Genomic DNA, 23,200 nt, shown 5'->3' with positions numbered 1-23,200 from the left:
AGTTAAACATATTTAATTAAACATATCAAATTATTTAACAATTTATAATATAATTTTCAAGATGAAAACCTATTCATGAAAGTAGCAATTTTGCTAAGATGGTAAAAAGAAAAAGAAAAGTGTCCTACTTAAGCATGCTGGCTGTTTCTCCCACTGCCTCTTGTGTCATTTTCTCTTAAAACTCACTGTTACATAACACATGACACCAATGCACATAGCATAGGCACCAAAGACTAGTAGCCTTTCATCAATAGGGTGAGTTGGTGAGTTAGTGAGTGAGTGAGTCAATCCATTTCCCTCACAAAGTTCAAGCTCAAACCTACCTTCATGGATGTCTCTACTCACAAATTCTTCCAATCTCCATCTGTATTGGCACCACTTGGGGTAATGATGACCACATGTTTGATACTATGACTGTGATGTCTTTTACCTTCATGTTTATCCCTTTGTTCTACAATACATTACATTACATTACAAGATTGTGTTTTGTTTTTCTTCACTGACTCACTTTTGTTGTTTGGGTTCAGGAGCCAGTACCTATTGAATCCAACATGAGTAGCTTGTATGGGAAGAACAAGAACAGTAACCCTTTTGTAGATGATGACTTCCCTGACCCACTTTGCAAGCTCAATCTCAAGGAGACTTCTGAATTTGTCAAGTCATTTCCAGTGCCAAATGCTAATAATGATGAAACCAGAAGCACCATTGTTGATGTTTCAGCTCAGAGAAGAGAACAACAACAAAGGAGAGTAGCATTAGAGGCTCCTGCAACACCTGGTAGGCCATTTTTCAGCTTCACAACCATTGGAAGGAACCTTTCAAGAAAGAGCATTCCTTCCAAATGGGATGATGCTGAGAAATGGCTCATGAGCAGTTCATGCCATGACTCACCAGCACATGTGAATGCTGTGAATGTGAATGTGAATGTGAAGAAGGTATCTGAATCTGAGTCCTCAAAAATGGAGTGTTTCTCAGACAAGTCAAGGGTCACAGTCACTGAGGAAAGGGACTCAAAAGCTGCCCCAAACTTCAGAAGGTCTTCATCTTTGGACCACCAAAACATGTTTGGTGCTTTCAATGGGGTCTCATGCCCAACAGACATAGTACTAAAAGGTGGGGGATCACAACATCTCTCAATCACTCTCAAAGCTGAAACCCCTTTTCTCCTCCTCCTTTTATTATTTTTCAATCTACCCTTTTCGGCAACATCATCATTCTGCTTCCTTTTTTCTTCTTTTTTGTCTTTATTAAGTTCCAAACCTTGTTTAATTGCCATTAAAGTTCCTTCATCATGTTATAGTTTAATTAGCTTTAAACCTCATTTGGCTTTTCAAGATGCAAATTAATAAAACTATTTATGAGCTAGTCTCATTTGGCTCAAGTTTTTCCAGCTTTATTATAAGCTCAATTACTTGGACCCAAAATTGTAGATTGGTTGAAGATTCAAATTATTGACACATTTTTATTTCCTTTGTTCTAAGTTTGGTTGAGCATGATCATGATAAGTTTTACTGATATTTTTACCAAGTTGAATTTGAAGCTAGGTGGTATAATGGAGTTGAATTTAAAACAAGATAAGTTGTTGAGAGCTTGTGAATTTGAATGCAGATAAGTTCACTGAGAGCATAGAGCCAATTTTGCCAAGTTTCAGATACTCAGAGCCAACTAAAGAAGGATTCTTATTTAGAAACAATGCTGGGGATGCAATGAAAGATGCTTGCACAGAAATGGCTTATCATCATCATCAACAACAACAAAATGAGATTCAACACAGAGATGTTGGGACTGAGATGACACCTCTTGGAAGCTCCACAACTTCAAGGTGCCATACACCAATCAAGAGTTCATCCCCTCAGAGGCACAATACTCCTGAAAGTAGGTCAGGACCATTGGCTATGTCAAACACCAATAGGACTACCTGCAATGATCTTATTCAGCTTGAAGAGTGCCATTTTTCCAAATTGCAACTGGGGACACAATATGACTTGGTTACTTCAAATTGGAGCTCAAGTGGAGAAGAAGAAGAGGAAATATCAAAGAGTTTGAGGCATAATGGTAGCAAGAAAGGTGATCCTGAATACAGGGCTGCTACATGGGAAGAAGAGGAGAAGACTAAGTGCTGTCTCAGGTAAATACTTCAAAGCTTCACCATATATAGCTGTTTCATGATTCTTGTATATTCCTCTATATAGCATAGACTGACATCTGATATGTATGGCTTGAGCTAAGTTGTGAATTGATTTGCAGGTATCAGAGAGAAGAAGCAAAAATTCAAGCTTGGGTAAACCTACAAAGTGCTAAAGCAGAAGCACAATCCAAAAAGCTTGAGGTATTTCATTGTCAATAATCCTTTTTTATTATGAATTATGGTTATAGCTTGCAATTCTTTGTAGTTCACCAACCACCAAGAATTCTAGAATTCTAGTTGAAAGCATCAAAATTATGATATATTCCATCTATTCCAGTTTATATGTCACTATCAAATAAACAGTAACAGGTGAGAAGGATAGATAAAAGGGAACAGAGAAATGGAAAGTTAAAACAAATATTGGAATATTAGTACAAGTTATGTGCTGTTGTAAGATTCTGGGTATAAAATCTGCTTAACATTGTTAGATTTTTAGCTGAACATTAAGAAGCAATGTTCTTGTTGGTTAGTCTTCCTTCCCCTCCATTTTCTTGGTGGTCTTTTTCCTTGGTCATTGCTATTAGCATTGAAAATCGAACTTTTCCAAAATCATATATCAAAGACCAAATTCTGCAAGTTTGGCATGATTTTAAAAGACACGAGAGAATTGACCAATTTGTAAGTAGTACAAGTTACCATCCCTAGATCCTTATCTGTTTGCAACCAGTTTTTGAATTGTATGTAAGTGTAGATTACTTTGTACTTTGTTCTAATCCACATGGTCTTGTCCTGAAAATATAGAAATCCAAGAAGATGTTAACTAAGCATGTGAATATGATATAAGTTTGAAAGTGCATGAGCTGGTTTGAACTTTTGATTACAATGGAATGCTTTGCATTGGCAGGCATGTTTCTTCCTCGAGCCACCAACCAACTCATGGTCATGGATACCATTCTCATTATTATTATTCTTATCTTGTTGACTGGTCTATGGTCCACGTAGGATTCCTCCTCAATTAAATAATAACATAATCATGGTATATCAATTGGCTACAGTTATATATCTATTCTTCTTTGTCCATTTCAGAAGATCCAAAGCAAGGTACAATATATCTATTATCTAAGTCATGGACTGCACAAAACAGTTCTGAAACCTGAAAAGATTAAGTTTACAACGGGAAAGTGATGTTTTCTTTTGTTGTTTTCTTCCCTTGTTTGCATGCTAATGTTGTCGTTTAGTTCTTGGAGTAGGAACCAAGAAAAGAAAAGCAAAACTAAATTGGCAAATACATAGTAAAGGGTACTCACTTTTCAGATTTCTACATGTCCATTGATGGTACATCAACATGGCAAATATATAATCATCCAAAATCTTTTAGAAGCTTTAAATAACCTTAATTACTATATTTTGTCTATGGTGTTAGCTTAATGTACTTTCAATTTACCTTAAATTATTCATGGTAACACATTATTACTTCTCTTTAGTGCTTCTTGTTTAATTTAGTGTTGCTTAGATACAGGAAAATGTTCCTTAATTTTTAAACAGTTCACATTATTCAACTACTACATGCACAGAATCCCAAAAACACTGGTCCACTTTAGACCACTAATTAACCAATCCTGATGGGGCTAAATTATACATCAATAGTTCAAGTCACGTGACAACTTGTGTGAAAATTGGAATACTATGCTTATAGTCAACAAATCCAACTGTTTTTCTGGGTCTTTTTGTGATTCTATATTCATAAGGTCTAGTTCAAATTTTAGTCTTGTAGCTAATGAATATCAGAAAACTGGTGGCTACTTCTATCAAAATGTATTCGTGTGAAGATGGTATTATAAATCCTTAGATGATTTAATCAAACATATTAAACATCTCATGGTTCACGGTACCAGACGACTTCATAGAAGTAACTATCCTAAAAATTTAGGTCTATTAATCCAAAACAATTATTTTATATGTATACAAAAGTTAGCTATTAACTAGTTACTTCTAGATCCGAAAATAATTAACATTGACTAATAATGGATTGCTCTGCTAGGGTTTCTTCTCAGGAGGAAGATTTGGTTGAACGAAGTACGAAAAAAGTCAAAACTCGCGATGAAGTGGATCTAAACCAACCGGGAGAGTCGATGGACATCTCGGACGGGGTGGCAGCTACTGAACGTATAGTGAAAAAGGTCACGTATAAGGATTCGTTGTTGACAATATCCGGGCCGAGACTTGAAGGTATACCAGACATTGATCTGGATGATGATATGACGGAAGACGATCCTAACCCAGAGGATCGATGGTATCAAGAAAATAATGATCAACAGGAAAATGTCAAGGAATTTGACCCATGCCCGGTTATTCCGGTCTCAAAGGAAGAATTTGAGGATTGGTGCAAGCCCTGGAAAAATGCTCTTATTGTGAAATTGCTGGGCAAAAGGGTTGGTTTAGCCTTCATGGAACAACGTCTAAAAAAGAGCTGGGTAAGAAATGGTACTATCAATGTTATTGATATGGACCGTGACTATTTTCTTGTTCATTTTTCAGATGATGAGGACTACTCTCATGCACTTATGGAAGGACCATGGATGATTGCGGGTCACTATCTCGTTGTCCAAAGATGGAGACCTTTCTTCCTCACATCAGAAGATATTGTTCGAAGGATTGCTGTTTGGATTCGCATACCTAACTTGCCCATTGAGCTTTATAATCAACGCTTCTTGTGGAGGGTGGGATAAGCCATTGGTCATATGCTCAAAATCGATCGTACGACTTCTATACATTCAAGAGGAAAATTCGCTAGAATATGTGTGGAAATTGATCTGGCTAAAAAATTGGTGCCTCGAATCTCTGTGTTGGGTAGTGAACTAAATATTGAGTATGAAGGGTTACATCAAATCTGTTTCTCTTGTGGAAAATATGGGCATCGACTTGACTCTTGCTACGAAAATCTTGGAGGACAAATGCCGTCACAACCGGCAAACCCAGGTGGTGGTGAGACGACCGGGGGAGGAGCTACTGTTGACGGTGAAGAAGTCCAAAATGGAAATAATAATCCAGGAATTAATGCACAGGAGCCCAGTGTTAAAGACTCTCCGGATTTTGGCCCATGGATGCTAGTTAAAAGGCCAATTAGAAGGAAAAAAGATATTTCCTTTCCTAAAAAGAAAGAAGCTCATTATGATTATGATTCCAATTCTAATATAGAAAGGGAAACTAATCAGGAAGCCATTTATTTGGAAGGGGGGTCACGCTTTAATGCCCTTTATGAAGAAGGAAATTTATCTCATAAAAACCCAAATGAAAAAAAGGAAAATGGACTTAAGGAGAATGGGCCTTTATTTGTTAAGGCCCAAGGTGGGTTAGACAAAGGACAAGCCTTGAAAAAAAAAATCTCTTAAGGTTAATAATTCAAAAAACCAAGCTAGTCACAAGAGTGGCCCAAATGCCAAAATAGGAGTTACAAGGAATGAGAAGTCTATTCTTCCTAAAGTCCAGAATCAGGAAAAACAAGTAGCCATTCACGATGATGCCATCGAATCCCCCTCTCCCCAGAAATCAAAGTGCAGGGACCCAGAAGTAGAAGCTATGGAATTAATGATGCTTGAGAGCATGCGTTGCCTTCAGCAAGAGCAAACGGAGGCATATCTAGCAATGAAGGAGCCCGGTAAGTCTATTGATCGAAACCTTGTAAGAACTAATCTCCCCAAGCGCAGAATGACCGAAAGTTCCACATCTGCTGGCGTCATGATGGAGCAAACCATGATTAGCCAGCCGAGCAAACCACCTGATGGGCAGGTGATTATTTTACCAACATTAAAAAATAAAGAGGGGAGCTTATCCCGGGACCGGAGTGGCCTGAAGCAAAAGGCGAATTCCCAGAGATGATCTTCAGGTTTTTCATAACCTTTCTTTTATTATGTTTTCCTTATGAATATTATTAGCTGGAATTGTAGAGGTGCTGGTGCTAAATCCTTTCCTTATCTTATTAGAGACTTAAGGCGTGAATTTGATGCTAATTTTCTTCTCTTATTTGAAACTCATTTAAGTGGGGATCGGGGAAAAGAGGTTAGAAATAAATTAGGCTTTGATGGTTGCTTTGTGGAGGAAGCAAATGGCCACTCCGGTGGTATATGGGCTCTTTGGGATTCAAGTACTTGGAAGGTTGACATCCTTGGCCATAATAGACAATTCATTCATCTTTTGGTCTCTTGTAAAAATTCTACCACTTGGTTACTCACAGCCATTTATGGTAGTCCCCAAAAAGTTAACAGGAAGCTTTTGTGGAACAATTTGAGGAATCTGGCTGAGAACATTAATGCTCCATGGTGCTTAATTGGTGATTTCAATGCTACTTTACATGACCACGAAAGACGCGGAGGTGCTATTAGAAATGACTCTGGCGCTTGCTCTGACTTTCAGAATTGTGTTTCTGATTGTGGGTTGATTGATTTGGGGTTTGTGGGCTGGCCGTTTACCTGGAAAAGGGGTAATTTAGTGATCAGGCTGGACCGTGCCTTAGGGAATTTAGATTGGCAAATCCAATTCCCTGAGGCTTGCATTAAACATTTGCCTATGCTCAAATCAGATCATGTCCCCCTCTGCCTTCAATTATCTCAAAACGGTATGGGCAATGGAAGGAAAAGACCGTTTCGCTTCCTTGCTGCTTGGCTGCACCACCCAGAATTTGATGGCATGGTTAGAAACTGTTGGAAGTTTGAAAGTTCTTGGTCAAACAGTATTCACAATTTCCAGAGAGCTCTCAAGGATTGGAACAATTCAGTTTTTGGAAATATTTTCAAAAGGAAAAAAAGAATTCTCTTTCGACTTCAAGGCATTGCAAATTCCCTCTCTAATGGAGTCAACCACTACCTAGAGGATCTACAATTTCGGCTATGCAAAGAATATGAAGAAGTGCTTGCTCAGGAAGAATTGTTGTGGTTCCAAAAATCTCGGAGTAATTGGATCGAATTTGGCGATCGTAATACTAAGTTCTTCCATGGGTATACGATGATTCGAAGAAGAAGAAACAGAGTTCTTGCCTTACAAAATGATGATGGTACTTGGGTCACTAAGAAAAACGATTTGGAGCAGCTTGCTTTCTCATTTTTCTCTAATCTCTACCAAGATACCAGCGATAACCCTCCCTATGTGCTAGAAAATGAATTTCCGACCCTTAACACTACTGAGCTTAATATCTTGGGTGGTGAAGTGATGCACCAGGAGATTAAGGATTCTCTATTTGGTATTGGGAGCCTAAAAGCACCGGGCAGGGATGGCATACAAGCTGTTTTTTACCAACAGTATTGGGAAAAAGTCGGACCGGACCTCTGTAGGTTGATCCAAACTGTCTTCCACAATCCCAAGCACGTCAGTGAGCTGAATGAGACCCTCATCACCCTTATACCAAAGGTAGATTCTGTGTGTAACCTCAAACAAATGAGGCCCATAAGCCTATGTAATGTTTCGTACAAGATTGTTACTAAAATTCTGGCTAGTCGTATGAGAAGAATCATGGAGAAGCTGGTTAGTCCGACCCAATGCAGCTTTGTGCCAGGAAGACAAAGTTCAGATAATATTATCATTGCACAGGAAGTAATCCACTCCATGAGAAATAAAAAAGGGAGGCAGGGATGGATGGCGATCAAGATCGACCTCGAAAAGGCGTATGATAAGCTCAAATGGTCTTTTGTGGAGGATACTTTAAAGGACATTGGGCTTCCTTCCAATACTATTGAACTTATTCTCTCCTGTATCTCCTCTGCAAGAATGCGAGTTCTTTGGAATGGTGAAGAATTGGAGGAGTTTAAACCAACAAGGGGTATTCGACAAGGGGACCCAATATCTCCTTACATTTTTGTCTTGTGCATTGAACGCCTATCTCAGCTTATTAACTGTGTGGTCAATCACGGTTTTTGGAAGCCGATTCGCATCAAGAGACGGGGTCCGGCATTATCTCACCTATGCTTTGCAGACGACTTGATTCTTTTTGCTGAGGCTAATATGGACCAGGCTAGTGTTATAAAAAGATGTCTTAATGCTTTCTGTGAGAGCTCTGGGCAAACGGTTAGCCAGGAAAAAACTCGTATCTTCTTCTCGAGTAATGTTGGGGGCCCCATTAGAGAAGAGATCAGTGATGCCTTGGGCTTCGCCAGAACGGACAACTTGGGAAAATATCTTGGAGTTCCTCTCCATCACAATAAGGTGTCTAGTAGTACTTTCGATGATATCATTAGCAAACTCAACACGAGACTCAACTCTTGGAAGGCTTCATCCCTCTCCTTGGCAGGAAGAAACACCCTGGTGAAATCTGTCCTTTCTTCTATTCCATCATATACTATGCAAACTGCGTTACTTCCCTCTACTACTTGTAATGCTATTGACCGTAAATGTAGGAATTTTCTCTGGGGAGAAACCGCTCAATCAAAAAAGATTCATCGCTTGAGTTGGAGAAAAGTTGGCGAGCATAAAAATAATGGTGGATTGGGCATTCGTCATGCTCGTACCCTCAATCGAGCCTTCATGATGAAAGTAGGTTGGGGCCTCATTGAGAAGAAGGATGCTCTTTGGGCTAGAGTTTTGCGATCCAAATATGGAGGAGGTGAAGACATTATCCCGAGAGTAGAGCGAAAACAGAGCAACTCAAATCTGTGGAAAGGAGTTTGCGAAAACTGGGAGAATGTAAAAAAAAAAAACACCATTTGGCGGATTGGAGATGGCTCGAAAATCAATTTCTGGAAACATAATTGGGTGCCTAACTTAGGGAGCCTGGATAAGCATGTTCACCAGGTAAGTATTGATACTATTGACTATAATAGCTCCCTCACGGATTTTCTGTCTATTTCAGGAGATTGGGACATCAAGAGGATTAAGGAATGGCTCCCAGATGATATTGTCAAAAAGATCAATGCATTGGCCCCACCATCCCCTTGGAAGGAGAAAGACCAAATCGCTTGGGCGCTCACCTCAGATGGGTCTTTCAAACTTAAATCGGCCTATCAAGATATTCATGATACCACCGGTCAACCCAACAACATCTTCAGCCTTGTTTGGAAGTGGAAAGGTCCAGAACGCATCCGCATGTTCCTATGGTTAGTAGCCCATGACGCTATCCTTACTAATGCAGCAAGGAAGAGACGACACATGGCAAGTGATGATCGCTGCCCCAGATGTAGCAGCAATGAAGAATCCACTTTACATATCCTTCGTGACTGCTTCTTCGCCAAGAGCATCTGGCGCAATCTCCTTCCTTCAAGTCAACTGCCTTCATTCTTCGGCTCTGATCTTTCGAACTGGCTTTTAAGCAATATATCAAAAGAAACAAACTGGTCAAATTTGTTTGGTTACGCGACTTCCTACCTGTGGTTTTGCCGAAACAGTTTAGTGTTTGAGAATAAGTTGATTCCTTCTACCTTGGCTTTATTCAATATTAAAGCGAGACATGAGGAATACCTAAGAGTTATGGAGAACCAGTGGAAAACGAAGCACACCGTTCCAGCCCACAACAACCTCATACGCTGGTTTCCTCCTGCAGAAGATGTTATTAAACTCAATGTTGATGGCTCCTTTTATGAAAATCAGAATAATGCAGCATGTGGGGGAGTTTTTAGAGATCACTTGGGGAGATATATTGCTGGTTTCTCTTGCAATCTGGGTAGTTGCTCTATAATGCAAGCTGAAATTTGGGGGGTTGTGCGTGGCCTTCAAATTGCAGTGGCAAAGAACTTCCACCAAATCATTGTTGAAACAGATTCTACATCAGTTTTGGAGCTTGTAAAAAGCGGTTGCGATACAAGACACCCATGTGCATCACTTCTCGCAGATATCAACATTCAAGCTCAACGTCTGACTATCTCTGAATGGACCCACACTTTACGAGAAGCGAATTATGTCGCAGACATCCTTGCAAAAAAAGGACAGACTCTTCCCCTTGGCCTCCATGTTTATGATGTGCCCCCTCCTGATATATCTTTGGCCTTAGATTTGGATTGCTTTGGCTGTATGCGTCCTAGGGGTTCCTAGTTTTGTTTTGCTGTTTTTGTTTCTTTTGTTTGGGGTCTTTGACCCCCCTTTCTCATCAAAAAAAAAAAAACTAGTTACTTCTTATAAGAATATGTATTTAGTATCTAATATTTTTTTTAGATGAGTGCTACATATACAAGTCTTTTTGACTTACAAGTCTTACAAGTTGCTACACATACGGGCCTTTTAATGCGTTATTCAACCGTTTCCTGTTTTCAAAACGCTACACTCAGAACGGTTCTTCTTCTTCTTCCTCTTCCTCTTTAAGAAATACACCAAAATTCGTTAAAGTACATCCAAAAGATTACAGAAATACACCAAAAAGATTACAAAACTACATCCAAAGGATTTAAGAAATACACCCAAAATTCGTTGAGGTACATCTTATGCATAATTCAGAACTCTTTCTCTTTCTCCTCCTCATCTTCTGCTGCTTCTTCTTCTTCAAAAACGATTTCACCATGAAAAATCGAAAAAAAAAACGAGAAAACAGAGAGAAAAGAACCTAAATGAAGAAGAAGAAGAAGAAGAAGAGGAAGACGAGGAAGAAGAACGTGCAGAAACGAAAGAAAAGAAGAAGAAGAGTAAGAGGAAGAAGAACGTGTAGCAAGAAGAAGAAGAAGAAGAAGAAGAAGGAGAAAGAGAAGGCAAAAAACGAAAGAAAAGAAGAAGGAGAAGACGAAGAGGAAGAAGAATGGTTTGAAGCGCGTTTTGAGTTAGTTTTAATTGAACTTGTAAGATTTACAAGCTTTAATCGCTTGTATGCGAAGAATAACTCTTTTTTTTATTATATTACTATAAACAAGTTTGATTATTTGTCTATTGCAGGTTTGATTATTTGTCTATAACATTTAATTATTCTGATGGTTGATTATTTAATTAAAAAAATATACAAAATAATATATTTTTTTATACACAAATTTATGATAACTGGTTCAGTGATTGATTTTTAGTGTTTAGCATCCTTTTATCCCTAAAAATAATTGCATACTATTGGGAGATACTCCATTCCATTCCCTTTGGTGCATATTTACAAGTCCTATTATATGCTCAGTATCATGTTTCTCTTGAAGAAGGAAAAAAATATGCTCATAATAAAGTGTGAGAGGCACTAAGTCAAAGAAAACAACTATACAATTATTTTGTACCATGTGTGCATGGTTTGATTAGGTAACTAAAATCAATAGATTCTGAGAGGTATAATGATTCAATATAAAAAATTCCTTTATTTAGGTTAAAATTGATTTTCTTATCCTTTGATATATTTTTTTGGTCCAAGATAACCTTCTAAAGCTGCACTGGGAAGGGAGAAAAGGAAATAATTTCTCAAAAATAAGCTAATACAAACAAGAAAGAAAGAAAAAAAAAGGAGTTAAAACCAATCTCTTTCACTTTGCTTATTATTCAATATGCACCTATAATTGAAGTTTTAATTAACAACAAAATCATTTCTCACCCTGAAAACAAGAAAACCAATCTCTTTCACTTTGCTTATTATTCAATATGCACCTATAATTGAAAGTTTTAATTAACAACAAAATCATTTCTCACCCTGAAAACAAGGGGCTAAGAAGAAACATATCTTTCAACTTTTTGCATATTCAAAATGCAACTCTATAAAGTTGAATTAACAACAAAATTATTCATCCTAAAGCATGCCTCTCAACTATAATATTCCTCAGCCGCGGTACTTGTCCATGAACTTCTTATGGAACTCGGTTATGCGAGTAACAATGGCCGGAATCTTGTCTTCTTGAGGCAATATGGTGCATCTAAAATGCCAAGTTCCAGGAACCTTGCATCACAAGAAAAACATTAACATATAATCAGTTTATAATCACCACTAAGGATGGATGATGCAACATAGTTGGAACCAACAACAATTTTTGTTGAAGCTAATAAGATAATAAATCACATGTAATGGAGGGAAGCCATTTACATGAAAACAGTTTGGGAAATGTTAGATAGTTACTGAATCGGCGCATAATGTATACGAACCTGTCCGAAACCAGAACCGGGGACAACAACTACTCCAGTAGCGTGGAGGAGGTTCCGACAATAGAAGTTGTCAGGAGCTGTTTTCGCCGCCTTTGCCGCTTCAATAGCCTTTTGGGGCAGCTTAATTTGGGGAAACAAATACATTGCACCTTCTGCTTTGTTACATGTTACACCCTCTAATGTGTTAAATGCTTCTTCCAGTGTCTGTGTCAAGAGAATAATGAATCAGGAAAGTTCAAAATTGTAAACAAAACATGTGTAAATGAATCCCTTCAAAAATGAATTCGTCGTATCTAACCTTTGCACGCCTAGCAAGGGAGGATAAAATGCCATCCCTCTCGGAACAGTATAACTCATAAGACTCATCTCCAACCTGCAACATTCATTGAAATCAAGAATGGAATTACTGCAATGTTGGTTACTTGGTTTGTTTATTTCAATACCTCATTGCCTTCTATTAATTATGAGAATAATTTTAAGCAGCTTGTGTCAGTATATTACATCCGGCTTATCCTTAGCTTTATTTATGTTGGACATCCTTATAGGTTCACTAAATTTTCAATAAGATCCATATAGTTCAAAGGTCAATTATAGTGTGAAGATGTAAATTCATATAGAGAATACAGAGATTCATTTTAAACAATAAAAATCATTATTTAACAGTACTAGTGACACTGTTGACACCACATGCGAAGCTGTTTTCAATCACAAAAACATAATCTGTACAAAATAAATCTTTACAGTAGCGTACCTCTAGTTTAAATGTTTGTGAAGTCCATGTTATATAAATATTATCAATCACATCCATAAAGTTTAAACATTTCTGGGTTCCTATACTAAACAATTGTTTTTCAACCAGTTCCACTTTAGTTTAACACTTTGTGATTAAATCTCCATATTGAATGACAACCTTTTGAGGAAAAGAACTAAAGAATTATTCCCAAAATATAGATGAGCGGAAAAGAACTAACCTTTGGTGGACTCATGACCAAGCTTGCAAGAATCTGACCAGAGATGTTAGAGCAAAGATTCACAGAAGCCATTTTATATATCTGTTCCCTGACTTCTGCAGAAAACCCGGTGACCTCCATGTAACCACCACGTTTCCCACACTCCCCGTAGTAGCCTGCAGCCGAAAATACAGAAGACATCATCCATATGCACGGATCATCAACTAGCACAACTGTCTATCCATCCTCTGATTATAAAATAGTTAGTATCAACCTACCTTTCGAGACAGACTGAAAGGATACTAGGGTGATATCATTATCCCCGTAGCCCAGGGACCGGGCTACCTTCTTAAAGGAGTGAAATTTCTTCTCAGGAACATAAACATTTTCTTGGTATACCTACCAAAAAGAATTTTCATGTATCAGTAATACTATAATTCCATGAAAGCTTCAATAACATCAGCAGTTTAAGATGCAAATATAGTGAGTTAATACAAGATTTCCAAAGACAAACAAGTTACCTCGTCGGCCAAAAGAACTAGACCTTCTTGCTTGCAAAATTTTACTATATCCCGCTGGTTTTCCTCAGAAAGAACCTGAACACATGATAGAAGATGCATGTAAAAAATTTAAATCACACTCTATGCATCAACCACCCTACAATATTATCACTACACAGTTATTTGCTACTCACCTGCCCTGTTGGATTGCCTGGATTAATAACAACTAAAGCCCTAACACTGATGCCGTCTTTCTTGGCAGCCTCCAATTGCTTCTTCAGTTCACTGATTTCCAAACCCCAACCAGTTGCTTCATCTAGATAATAAGGTACCTTCAGAAACAAAATCATGTTAAACTAAAATTCTAACCAATATCAAGTAATATAACAAGATAGGCTAAATTTAACGTTTCATGTGATTCCTTGCGATTACATACCTCAGATATGTTCAACACTGCTAAATCATGCAATTATTGCAATTAGATTCGGTTAGAATATGTAACTAGGGTAATCATATGCTTGTATTTATGTTCATTTATTTCATATAGTCTATCTATAATCCAAACTCCGCTGATTGGTTGAGACGCACATATTTCATATGTCAGTTTTCTTATTTTCTTTCTTTCAACAGCCATTTTGTCTAAATTTTCTACTCAAAGTTGGTCCATGGGATACCCATCATTACAACAGAGTACTAATAAATAGTGGCCTAAATAAATAGTAACTTAAATTGAATTAAGCATCAAATGTTTTGATAGGGAAAACAATACCAGGGAGCCACCATGAAGGGCAATTGAGGCAGAGTATAATGGGTACTGAGGGATGGGACACAGAATTCCATCTTTTTCTGACCTTAACAGCAATTGCATCATCATATGGACCTGAAAAGAGTGAAATGTCAATCTTTAAAGCTAGAATTTGAAGTGAAACAAAAACTACACTCAGCATTCAAAAATTGTTACCGCTGGGCTTGCCCCATCTGTCAAGAAAATGTCATTGGGATTGGCAGGAAAACCATCACGTTCTTCAATTCCTTTGGCTATTGTATCTCGCAGGCCCTTAATACCCTGATATGGAAAATAACAAAAACTTCATCTCCCACACTATAATAATGAAACAGTCAATACAACTTTGATAAATCGGGTTGTACCTGACTGTGACTATAGGCGCCAGTTGCTTGCCCAGGAATCATATCAATAATATTCCAAGCTCGCTCTATTGCGTCAGAACTGCAATATGTCAACAGGGCTTGAGGAAAGTCACATATACAACGCTGGTCGAGCTTTAATAGTTATGGCAAGGAAACCGTTAAGTATTGTGTATAGATTATCCGAGCTCTAATATATTTGTTTCCATATATTTAAACATTAAGACGGTTAGCTGTTAACAATATAACCAAGCTATCTCAGTGCTACTAATTTAATTTCATCCGTGGTACCTGAATAAAGCCGGTGTTTCAGGCTTCTCCAAAACAGAGGGAATGTCACATAATGCAAGAACCTGTTGAAGATGAGATAGTCTCAATAAACACTGGTTGATTTGCACAAAGCTTGTTGCATTCAACTGCAGAGAATAATAATAAGAAGCAAACCTCTCGGAAAAAGGTTATTGGGAGCTGACCAAGAGACTGAGGATTTCCAATGTTACAGTAAATTATCTGTTTCAGATAAAAGAGAAAAGAGAAATCACCCTAAGAATGAAATTTGAAAGAGTATACCATACCATAAGATAAGAAGTTGAAAAGAAAAATACCTCATCAAATGGGTGAGTACCAGGCTTAGCCTTCAAATCTTCTTGCAATTGCTGCAGCATTAAAAAATTGTCAGGAGAAATAATTATTATTCAAACCATTAACAGCAAATGAAAATTCATTCCTCAAGATGTATTCCACTGAAAACGTTACTATTGTGTAAATATCAGATATACTTCCCCCAATCATCCTCTTAACTAACTCTTAATTCCTAAGCAAGGTAATGAAATGCATGTATTATGTCAATCTTAAAACCATAAAAATGTTATCAAAGTTTTCCATGTTCAAAACTTAGAACAATGTTTAAAATGATAATTTAGGAAGATATATATTATGCTTCAACTTATATGACCGTTACTAAGCCAAATTATGGTGTAAATTTCTTAACATGTCTTGGAACATTAGCCAATGAATGCCCTAATTTCTAAGAATTAAAGCCAAAAATCATCAAATTACCTGAGCAAGTGTTACAACCTCTCCTCGAACAGCATACTCACACTTCAGAACCTGTAAAAACACCATAAAATCAAATATTCAGCAGAAGTATAGTAATTGGTGACAGCATAATGAACTTGAAACATCTTTGTTACAATAAATTCTACTGAATTTCAAGACTCAACTGACCAATAAACAGATCACGGAACCATTTTCAAACAAAAGGGAAATAACAGTTAATAATACTCTTATGTTCAGTTCAACCAATAAGGCACAAATCTAAAATTCAGACCCATAAAGCAAAAAAGATGAGAAGACCAATCACAAATTTCCAAGTTTGAAACTTTACCACACAGAAAAAAAAATCAAACAAAAATCACCAATCCGGGGCATCACATGAAAAGAGAAAAATCGTATTAAACTCGTGGGGCAGCAGAAAAATCAAACCTTGGGGTTGATGTTATGAACGGTGACAGGGAAGGACGAATCAGAGGAAGCCATTGAAGTGGACGATGATGAGGACAAGAAACGGGAGCTAAATAGAGGTGAAGAGAGAGAAGAATAAGTCGAAGAAGAAATGGGGTGGTGGTGAATTTGATGCTTATGCTGATGATGATTCTGCAGAACAGCGATTGAGCGGTTGAAAAGGTGCCTGAATCTGACAGCGGCGGATTTCCGCATTACGAATGATACTGCCATGTGTTAGGGGATTTATAGCGATAGATTTTGTGGCTTTGTGCCTTGTGATGAGAGAGAAAGAAAGAAGAAAGAATGGGGCACACGGAAGAGAGAGAAAGAGGAGTAAATCTAGAAGAGCGAAACAAAACAATCAACGGTATCGAAACAACGTATGGAACACTGCAATAGTGCAATGTGTCTCTGTCACGATGCCGCCCACTGTGTTGTGAAATTTCTGCTTTCTATGTCTTATGAGTTATGACACAATTTTTGTTTTTTACGATGCATTAGGGTAATTGGGTAATTCATCATGGTACAAACAAACATATCTTTGGCATTTTAAATGGGCGAAAACTTGTATATTATATAATTATTTTCGCATAAGATTGATGGTTGAAAATGTTAAATTATTGAATATATACCTATTTTGACTCTCAAAAAATTTTAAATCAGATATTTTAGTCTCCAATTAAAATTAATTATTCGATTAGTTCCTAACAATTAATTCCGTCAGTCACTTGGTCCTTTATTTCGTCAACTTTAACAGAGGACAAAATAGTCCCTGACAACTCTAACATCGGACAAAATAATCGCTGATCTCCGCTGTTTGAAAATGACACTGTTTTCTCCCAATTTCCATCATATCTTGCATAACACTAATAGTCTAATACTGTAACTTCAAGTTACATAATGCACACTCTACAAGTTCAATGTTCACAAGAAAAAAATCATCAACTTGTTCTCAACCAATTCATACTCAGGAAACTAATGACCATGTCTCTCAACTACTTGTCGTCTTTGATGGATCCTATGAATCTAGACAGCAAGTCTGATTTGTCAAGACCCATCGTCGTCGTTGCCATCTCCCTCCTCCTCTGCCCTATCATCTCCATGACCACATTGTCCACCACTCGATCACTTCCTTCAACTTCTTCTCCGAACCAATATTCAGTAATCGCTTCAATTTCCATATGAGCGGCAACGACGACATTGCTGGTTGTACTGATAGCTTGGATGCAAGGTCGAAGCTATCTGCCAACTTGGACTCCAAGAAAGAAGGAATGAAGCACTCAGTGTCTATTTCAAATGAGAATTTACATATGATGTCGAAGGATAATCTTCTCATGATGTCCTAATGTCCAATAATCTATATTGCTTGCCGGAGAGTGGAGAAAGGCGTGTCCTTGGGGTAGTTGTGGAGGTGATATTATTGAGGACGTGAAAATGGATGCTTCTGGTGGATGAAGTGTAGAGGAGGTGGATGTACCAATCAAAGAGATTTAGGAATTGTGTGGTCGATGACATGTTGAGGTAAGTGCGACACATGTGACAATTACACCAAGGCTTAATCTTGGAGCTAAAGGGGAGGAAAGAAAAGATGGAAAAGAAGACTGTGAAGGTGAAGAAGGAGAGTATAAATGTTAGGTTTATGCGAGATATGATAAAATTGGGGAAGAACAACGTCATTTTCGAATAAAGGGGTAAGGGATCATTTTGTCTCTTGCTAAAGTTGTCAGGGATCATTTTGTCCCATGTTAGAGTTGTCAGGGACCATTTTGTCTTCCGTTAGAGTTGACGGAACCAAGGACCTAAGTGACTGACAGAATTAATTGTTAGGGACCAATCGAGTAATTAATTTTAGTTGAGGACTAAAGTGTCTGGTTCGAAATTCTTTAAGGACCAAAATGGGTATATACTCTAAATTATTTTATGAATTCTGTTAGGTAACTAATATTTAACCAACTAATTACTTAAAGGAATTTTGCAGCAGTAGCTTTGATCGCAAAAGAGTAGAAAGAAATAAGGGAAAATAGAAAACCAAAAGGATAGCAATATTAAATTGTGTTTCAGTAAAAACAAAACGAATCATCCTTTCAATAAAATTTCATTTCTCTACTTATATATCACTCTTAAAATTAAGACTAGTTCTATACAATTATCATAATTAATCATACTTAATCTTAATTAATCATACTCCTCGACATCCCCCCTAAACTCGAGCTTGGCCTTGGAACAACTCGCAGTTTGAATCTCAGTCTTTCAAATTTAGAGGCTGTCAAAAGTTTAGTAAGAAGATCAGCAACCTGGTCTGTCCCTGAAAATGCATAACATGTAACTGTTTTTTATTTATCTTGTCCCTGATTAATTGTACTTCAAGCTGGAAATGTTTAGTCTTGTCATGTAACACAGGATTCGCCATTAACAAAACAGTGCTTAAGTTGTCACAATATATCATTGGAGTAGTTTGAAACTTGACATCCAGTTCTTCTAACAAATACTTGAGCCATTGTACCTCAGCTTCACAAGCTGCTACACTCTTAAATTCTACTTCTATAGAGGAATGACTTATAGTTGCTTGTTTCCTGCACATCCAAGAAATTAAGTTAGCCCTAAAATACACACAATACTGAATACCCTGACACAGACTTTCTATCTTCTAGATCTGCAGCCCAATCCAAGTATGTAAATCCATATAATCTCATATCTTCTAGATCTGCAGCCCAATCCAAGTTTGCAAATCCCTTCATCTTGGTGAAAATTTTGAGCCACTAACCTAGCTTTATACTTGTGAATGGATCCATTAGGATGTCTTTTAATGGTAAAAATCCATGTGCAACCTATAATTTTTGCATTTTCTGGCTTAGGCACTAAAGACCAAGTATTGGTTCTTTGTAGAGCTTTAAACTCTTCTATTATTGCCTCTTTCCAACAAGGAATACTGAGGGCAACTTGAGCTGTTTTAGGAGATTGTTCATCACTAGTTTTTGACAGAATAGAAGAAAAAAACACTTTTGGTTTAGACAAACCTGTTTTAGACCTTGTCATCATAGCATGAGTATTGTGATGAGTAATGTGTTGAGAATAGTGTGATGCTGTAGAGGGTTGAGTGTTAGAGGATTCTATAGGTGGAAGAACAATGCCTATGCGAGAAGTGGATTGCATAGGGCCTTGTGGCTGTGTTAGAGTAGGATTATGGCTAGGACCACAAGCATCCTCTAATTGATGCCTTGGATAGTCATTAGTTGTGACAGAAGGAGCACCTTTAATTGTATGTGAACCAAGTAGAGTGCCTTGTTCACTTAAGGTGCATGGATTTTGAGGAGTGGCTGAAGTGACATGTGGAACAATAGTAGGAACATGATACTTTGAAAAATAAAAAGAACTATCTACATCCTTCTTAGTTAAGTCAAGCTCATTAATAATAGATTTAGAGAGAAATAAATTAGAATAAGAAAATTGAGATTCATCAAATTTAACATTTCTAGTGATATATATTCGTCCATTAGGTGATAGACATTTATAGCCTTTGTAATTAGGGGCATATCAAAGAAACACACACTTATGTGATCTATAGTCTTGATGAGTTTAGAAAACTCTAAATTAATATTTGTGATGACTAAACATTATTAAAATAATTAATTACAAAATTATTAATTTGATCTTCATTTAACACATGTTGTTTAATAATTTTGTCTTGCAGAATTTATATTTGGGCCAAAAATAAGGGAAAAATCATTGCAACCCCAAGTGTTCTATAAGCACATTCAGCATTGATGCAAAAATGTTTTATTTGTTTGTGGCTGAAGTATTATTCTTGTTATTGGGCCAAAATAAAATCTATTGCTACCAAGCCCAACATTAGTGAATGTTTCCATGCTTTATTCAAATCCATGAAGCAAATAAAAAGCCTAAATGCTTCCAACGGATTCCATTTCACTCTTTGGAAGGATTTGAAATTTAATTCACTAGCATGGGGAACATGAGAGAGAAAGTGTGATTGACATGATGGTGATCATAATGCTACACGCCACTCTAAGCTAGGGAAGTTGGACTTTAATTTCACTTTGTTATTACCCATTAGCTTGTGTTCAATCTTCTCTCTCCTCTCTCTCATCTTTGCTTCTTTCTTCTTCGGTCATTACACAGGAAACCATGGAAGCTACACTAAGCTACCAAAAAGAAAAAGAAGAAGTTGCATGCATCAAGGCCATCAAGTTAATGATGGCAAGAAAAAGAAAACCAAAAGTATGTTGTGGCTGAGATTATCACCAAATATGGTTAGATTTGGTGAGGTAATCTCGGATCCTTCATACTCAAAAAGAAGGAAGAAGATTCGGCCAGCAAGGTGAGATTCTTGAGGCATGACTTGTCTTTGATTCTGCTCAACCACCACAGGGAGTAGCTAGAGTGGCGAAGTGATGGTTGAGGCAGAGATTGAAGCAGATGAAGTCATCATCATCATGAAGCATCAAGGGCCAGAAATCCATCTTGGAGAGTAAGCCAAGAATGGAGAGCTCGGATTGATGAAGAGTGATGATCAAGAAAGGACTAGAGGTAATTGCATGTTGGTTTTTGCATGGTTATCTCTTCTCTCTCTATGTGGCCGAACCGATTCTATTTCTTGAAGGAGGAAGAAGTTGGTTTGGGTGTAGGCTTCAAGTGTGGAGGCTTCTCTCTTCTTTAAAAAGGGAGAACAGCCACTGTTTGGAGCAAGGAGTAAGGTTTGAGAGTGCAAGGCACAGAGTTCTCAGAGCTACCTAAGCTAGCAGTTCTTCTTCTCCTTCAAAGTTTTCTGTTTAATATTTTTCTGTTTAATTTTGTCATGTCTTGGGTCTCATGGAAAAAGGCAAACAGTGAGATTTATATGAAAAAGCCATAGAGCGGAAAAAGGCAGAGAGTGCAAAATTAAAAGAAAAAGCCATAGATGTCTTAGAGTTCCTTTGTACATTTGTGTTGTGTTTCATGATTCTGTGGGAATCCCCTTGTAAGTTGGGTTAGCACTTTACAATTTGTAATCTGGATGATTATAGTAAAATTCCATCATTGTTGTGATGGAGACTGGATGTAGGCTGCACTGCACTTAGCAGCTGAACCAGGATATATCTGGGTGTAATCTTCAACCTCTCTTCCTACTCAATTCTGTTTTTACTGTTCAGATGAAAAATAAAAAATGTCTCGTGTCAAGTGACGAGACAAAATGAAAATGTCTCGTGGCTAGGGACGAGCTAAAAAAAACAGAAAAGTTTCACCTAAGTCCAGCAAGTATTAATAAGCAAAAAGGGGGCTAAGATTCAACCCCCCTTCTCTTAGCCACTAAAACCATCAATTGGTATCAGAGCTTGGTCTCAAAGAGATCAAGCTTTGCAGCTTGGAGTAAAGATCCTCATGGTGGAAAATAGTGGCGCAAATGTGGTGTCTTACAATCTGACTGAAGGTCAATCAAGCAACAGACATCCCCTTTTCAATGGGAAAAATTATACCTATTGGAAGGAGAGAATGAAGATATTTGTACAGGAAGTAGATTACAGACTTTGGAAGATTATTCTTGAAAGGCCTTAATTTCCAACTACCACAAGTGTTGAAGGGGTAGTCTCTCTCAAACCCGAAGCAAGATGGACCGAGGAAGATAGAAAGAAGGTAGAGTTAAATGCCAAGGCAGTAAACCTGCTCAACTGTGCTATCAGCTTTGAGGAGTACCGACGGGTATCACGATGCACAACGGCAAAGGAAATCTGGGACAAGCTACAAATCACTCATGAAGGAACCACCATTGTAAAGAAGACTCGGACAGACATGTTGAACAGAGAATATGAAATGTTTACAATGAAGGAAGGAGAGTCCATTGATGAACTGTTCGAGCGGTTCAACACTATCATTGTTGGCTTAGATGTTCTGGGAATTTCACATTCAGAATCTGTGCTAGTAAGAAGAGTGTTGAGATGTCTTACAAAAGAGTGGGAAACAAAAGCTTTAATTATTTCAGAGAGTAGTAGCTTAGATTCCATGACACTTGATGATTTAAGAGGAAATCTTCTTGCTTTTGAAAACTCCTATTTAAAAAAAAGATTCAAAAAAGAAAGGAATTGCCTTTTCTTCTGTGACTAACCCTCTGGATGATGAATCCAGTGATAACTCTTCTGAAAATGAGTTTGTGTTGTTTGCAAAAAAATTCAGGAAAATGATGAAACTCAGAGGCAAAGGCAGCAGCTCAAGGAGGATGAAGAAGGACCTTAGCAAAGTAATCTGTTACAATTGCAAGGAAATGGGGCATTTTAAATCTGATTGTCCCAAGTTAAAAAAGGAGGAAAAGTCAAAAAGGGGAAAGAAAAAGGGACTGATGGCTTCATGGGAAGATTTGGAAAATGACTCAGATGATGATGATGAAGAGTCTGAGACTAAGTCACAGCCTTGTCTCATGGCAAATGAGGTAGAGCATGTATCCTTTCAAAACCCTGACACTGAAGACCTTTATCTTATGATAGATCACCTTTCTGAAAAAATAAGATGTTTTCTAACTGAGAATCAAGATCTTGAACAACAAAATTTCATTCTTAAAGTTGAAAATGATTTTCTCAAAGAAAAACTAAGAGAGGCCGAAACTGCTTGTGATCTTGTGGAAGAGAATAAGCAGTTAAAAGCCCAAGTTAGAAGCTGTGAAAGTGACCATTCTGTCCTTGCATATGTGAATTGTTCTAAGCAAAATGAAGAGTTGCTCAAAGAGGTTAAAAGACTTAAGGAAGACTTAGCTAAGTTCACCCAAAGTTCTGAAAATTTGAATCAAATCTTGGCTAGTCAAAAACCTCTTTATGATAAAGCTGGGTTGGAATTTTATAAATCTGAAAAATCACATTTTGAAAACATTGCTTCATCTTCAAATGATGTAAAGTATCAAGACCCAACTTACTTTAACAAAACAGCAACTCCAAGATTTTGTAGACTATGTAACCGAAGTGGTCATTTTCCAGTTC

At 37.5% G+C, this 23,200-nt stretch overlaps 2 protein-coding genes across 4 annotated transcripts; one reads left to right on the top strand and one right to left on the bottom strand.

Moving 5' to 3' along the window:
- Positions 1 to 162: 162 nt before the first annotated feature.
- On the top strand, positions 163 to 4,802 carry LOC112735228 (uncharacterized). Of its 3 annotated transcripts, XR_011870648.1 has the most exons (6): positions 192 to 384; positions 528 to 1,113; positions 1,609 to 2,128; positions 2,248 to 2,329; positions 4,170 to 4,602; positions 4,667 to 4,802. XR_011870648.1 is itself a non-coding variant. In XM_025784799.3 (5 exons), exons 1-5 carry the CDS (start codon positions 328 to 330, stop codon positions 4,197 to 4,199), a joined length of 1,275 nt encoding a protein of 424 aa, XP_025640584.1. In that variant the 5' UTR covers positions 163 to 327; the 3' UTR covers positions 4,200 to 4,554. The 3 variants fall into 3 exon arrangements, 2 of the variants coding, with proteins under 2 accessions (XP_025640584.1, XP_025640578.1); XM_025784799.3 differs by lacking the exon at positions 4,667 to 4,802 and having other exon boundaries at positions 163 to 384; positions 4,170 to 4,554; XM_025784793.3 differs by lacking the exons at positions 4,170 to 4,602; positions 4,667 to 4,802 and adding an exon at positions 3,033 to 3,333 and having other exon boundaries at positions 163 to 384.
- A 6,711-nt stretch (positions 4,803 to 11,513) lies between these two features.
- Positions 11,514 to 16,618, bottom strand: LOC112735221 (alanine aminotransferase 2). The gene is made up of 15 exons (XM_025784786.3): positions 16,221 to 16,618; positions 15,795 to 15,845; positions 15,341 to 15,391; positions 15,180 to 15,245; positions 15,027 to 15,088; positions 14,739 to 14,817; positions 14,551 to 14,655; positions 14,359 to 14,469; positions 13,784 to 13,921; positions 13,611 to 13,685; positions 13,368 to 13,488; positions 13,111 to 13,265; positions 12,438 to 12,512; positions 12,140 to 12,343; positions 11,514 to 11,936 (listed from the first exon to the last, which is right to left on the bottom strand). The coding sequence occupies exons 1-15, from the start codon at positions 16,470 to 16,472 to the stop codon at positions 11,820 to 11,822; spliced, it is 1,662 nt and encodes a 553-aa protein (XP_025640571.1). The 5' UTR covers positions 16,473 to 16,618; the 3' UTR covers positions 11,514 to 11,819.
- Positions 16,619 to 23,200: the final 6,582 nt, after the last annotated feature.

This window comes from Arachis hypogaea, chromosome 2 (genome assembly GCF_003086295.3).
Source record: "Arachis hypogaea cultivar Tifrunner chromosome 2, arahy.Tifrunner.gnm2.J5K5, whole genome shotgun sequence".
Taxonomy (NCBI): Eukaryota; Viridiplantae; Streptophyta; class Magnoliopsida; order Fabales; family Fabaceae; genus Arachis; species Arachis hypogaea.
Note: the sequence above shows the minus strand (reverse complement) of the source record. Positions and strands in the feature narration are given on the sequence as shown.

Excerpts from the sequence above, each read along its gene's own strand:
- LOC112735221 (XM_025784786.3), bottom strand. The coding sequence starts at position 16,472 with ATGGCAGTATCATTCGTAATGCGGAAATCCGCCGCTGTCAGATTCAGG. Across the intron at positions 14,470-14,550 it reads CAGATGGGGCAAGCCCAGCG|GTCCATATGATGATGCAATT; the intron begins GTAACAATTTTT and ends CACTCTTTTCAG. Across the intron at positions 13,922-14,358 it reads CCCTTCATGGTGGCTCCCTG|GTACCTTATTATCTAGATGA; the intron begins GTATTGTTTTCC and ends TTGTTTCTGAAG.
- LOC112735228 (XM_025784793.3), top strand. The coding sequence starts at position 328 with ATGGATGTCTCTACTCACAAATTCTTCCAATCTCCATCTGTATTGGCA. Across the intron at positions 385-527 it reads CTGTATTGGCACCACTTGGG|GAGCCAGTACCTATTGAATC; the intron begins GTAATGATGACC and ends GTTTGGGTTCAG. Across the intron at positions 2,129-2,247 it reads AAGACTAAGTGCTGTCTCAG|GTATCAGAGAGAAGAAGCAA; the intron begins GTAAATACTTCA and ends ATTGATTTGCAG.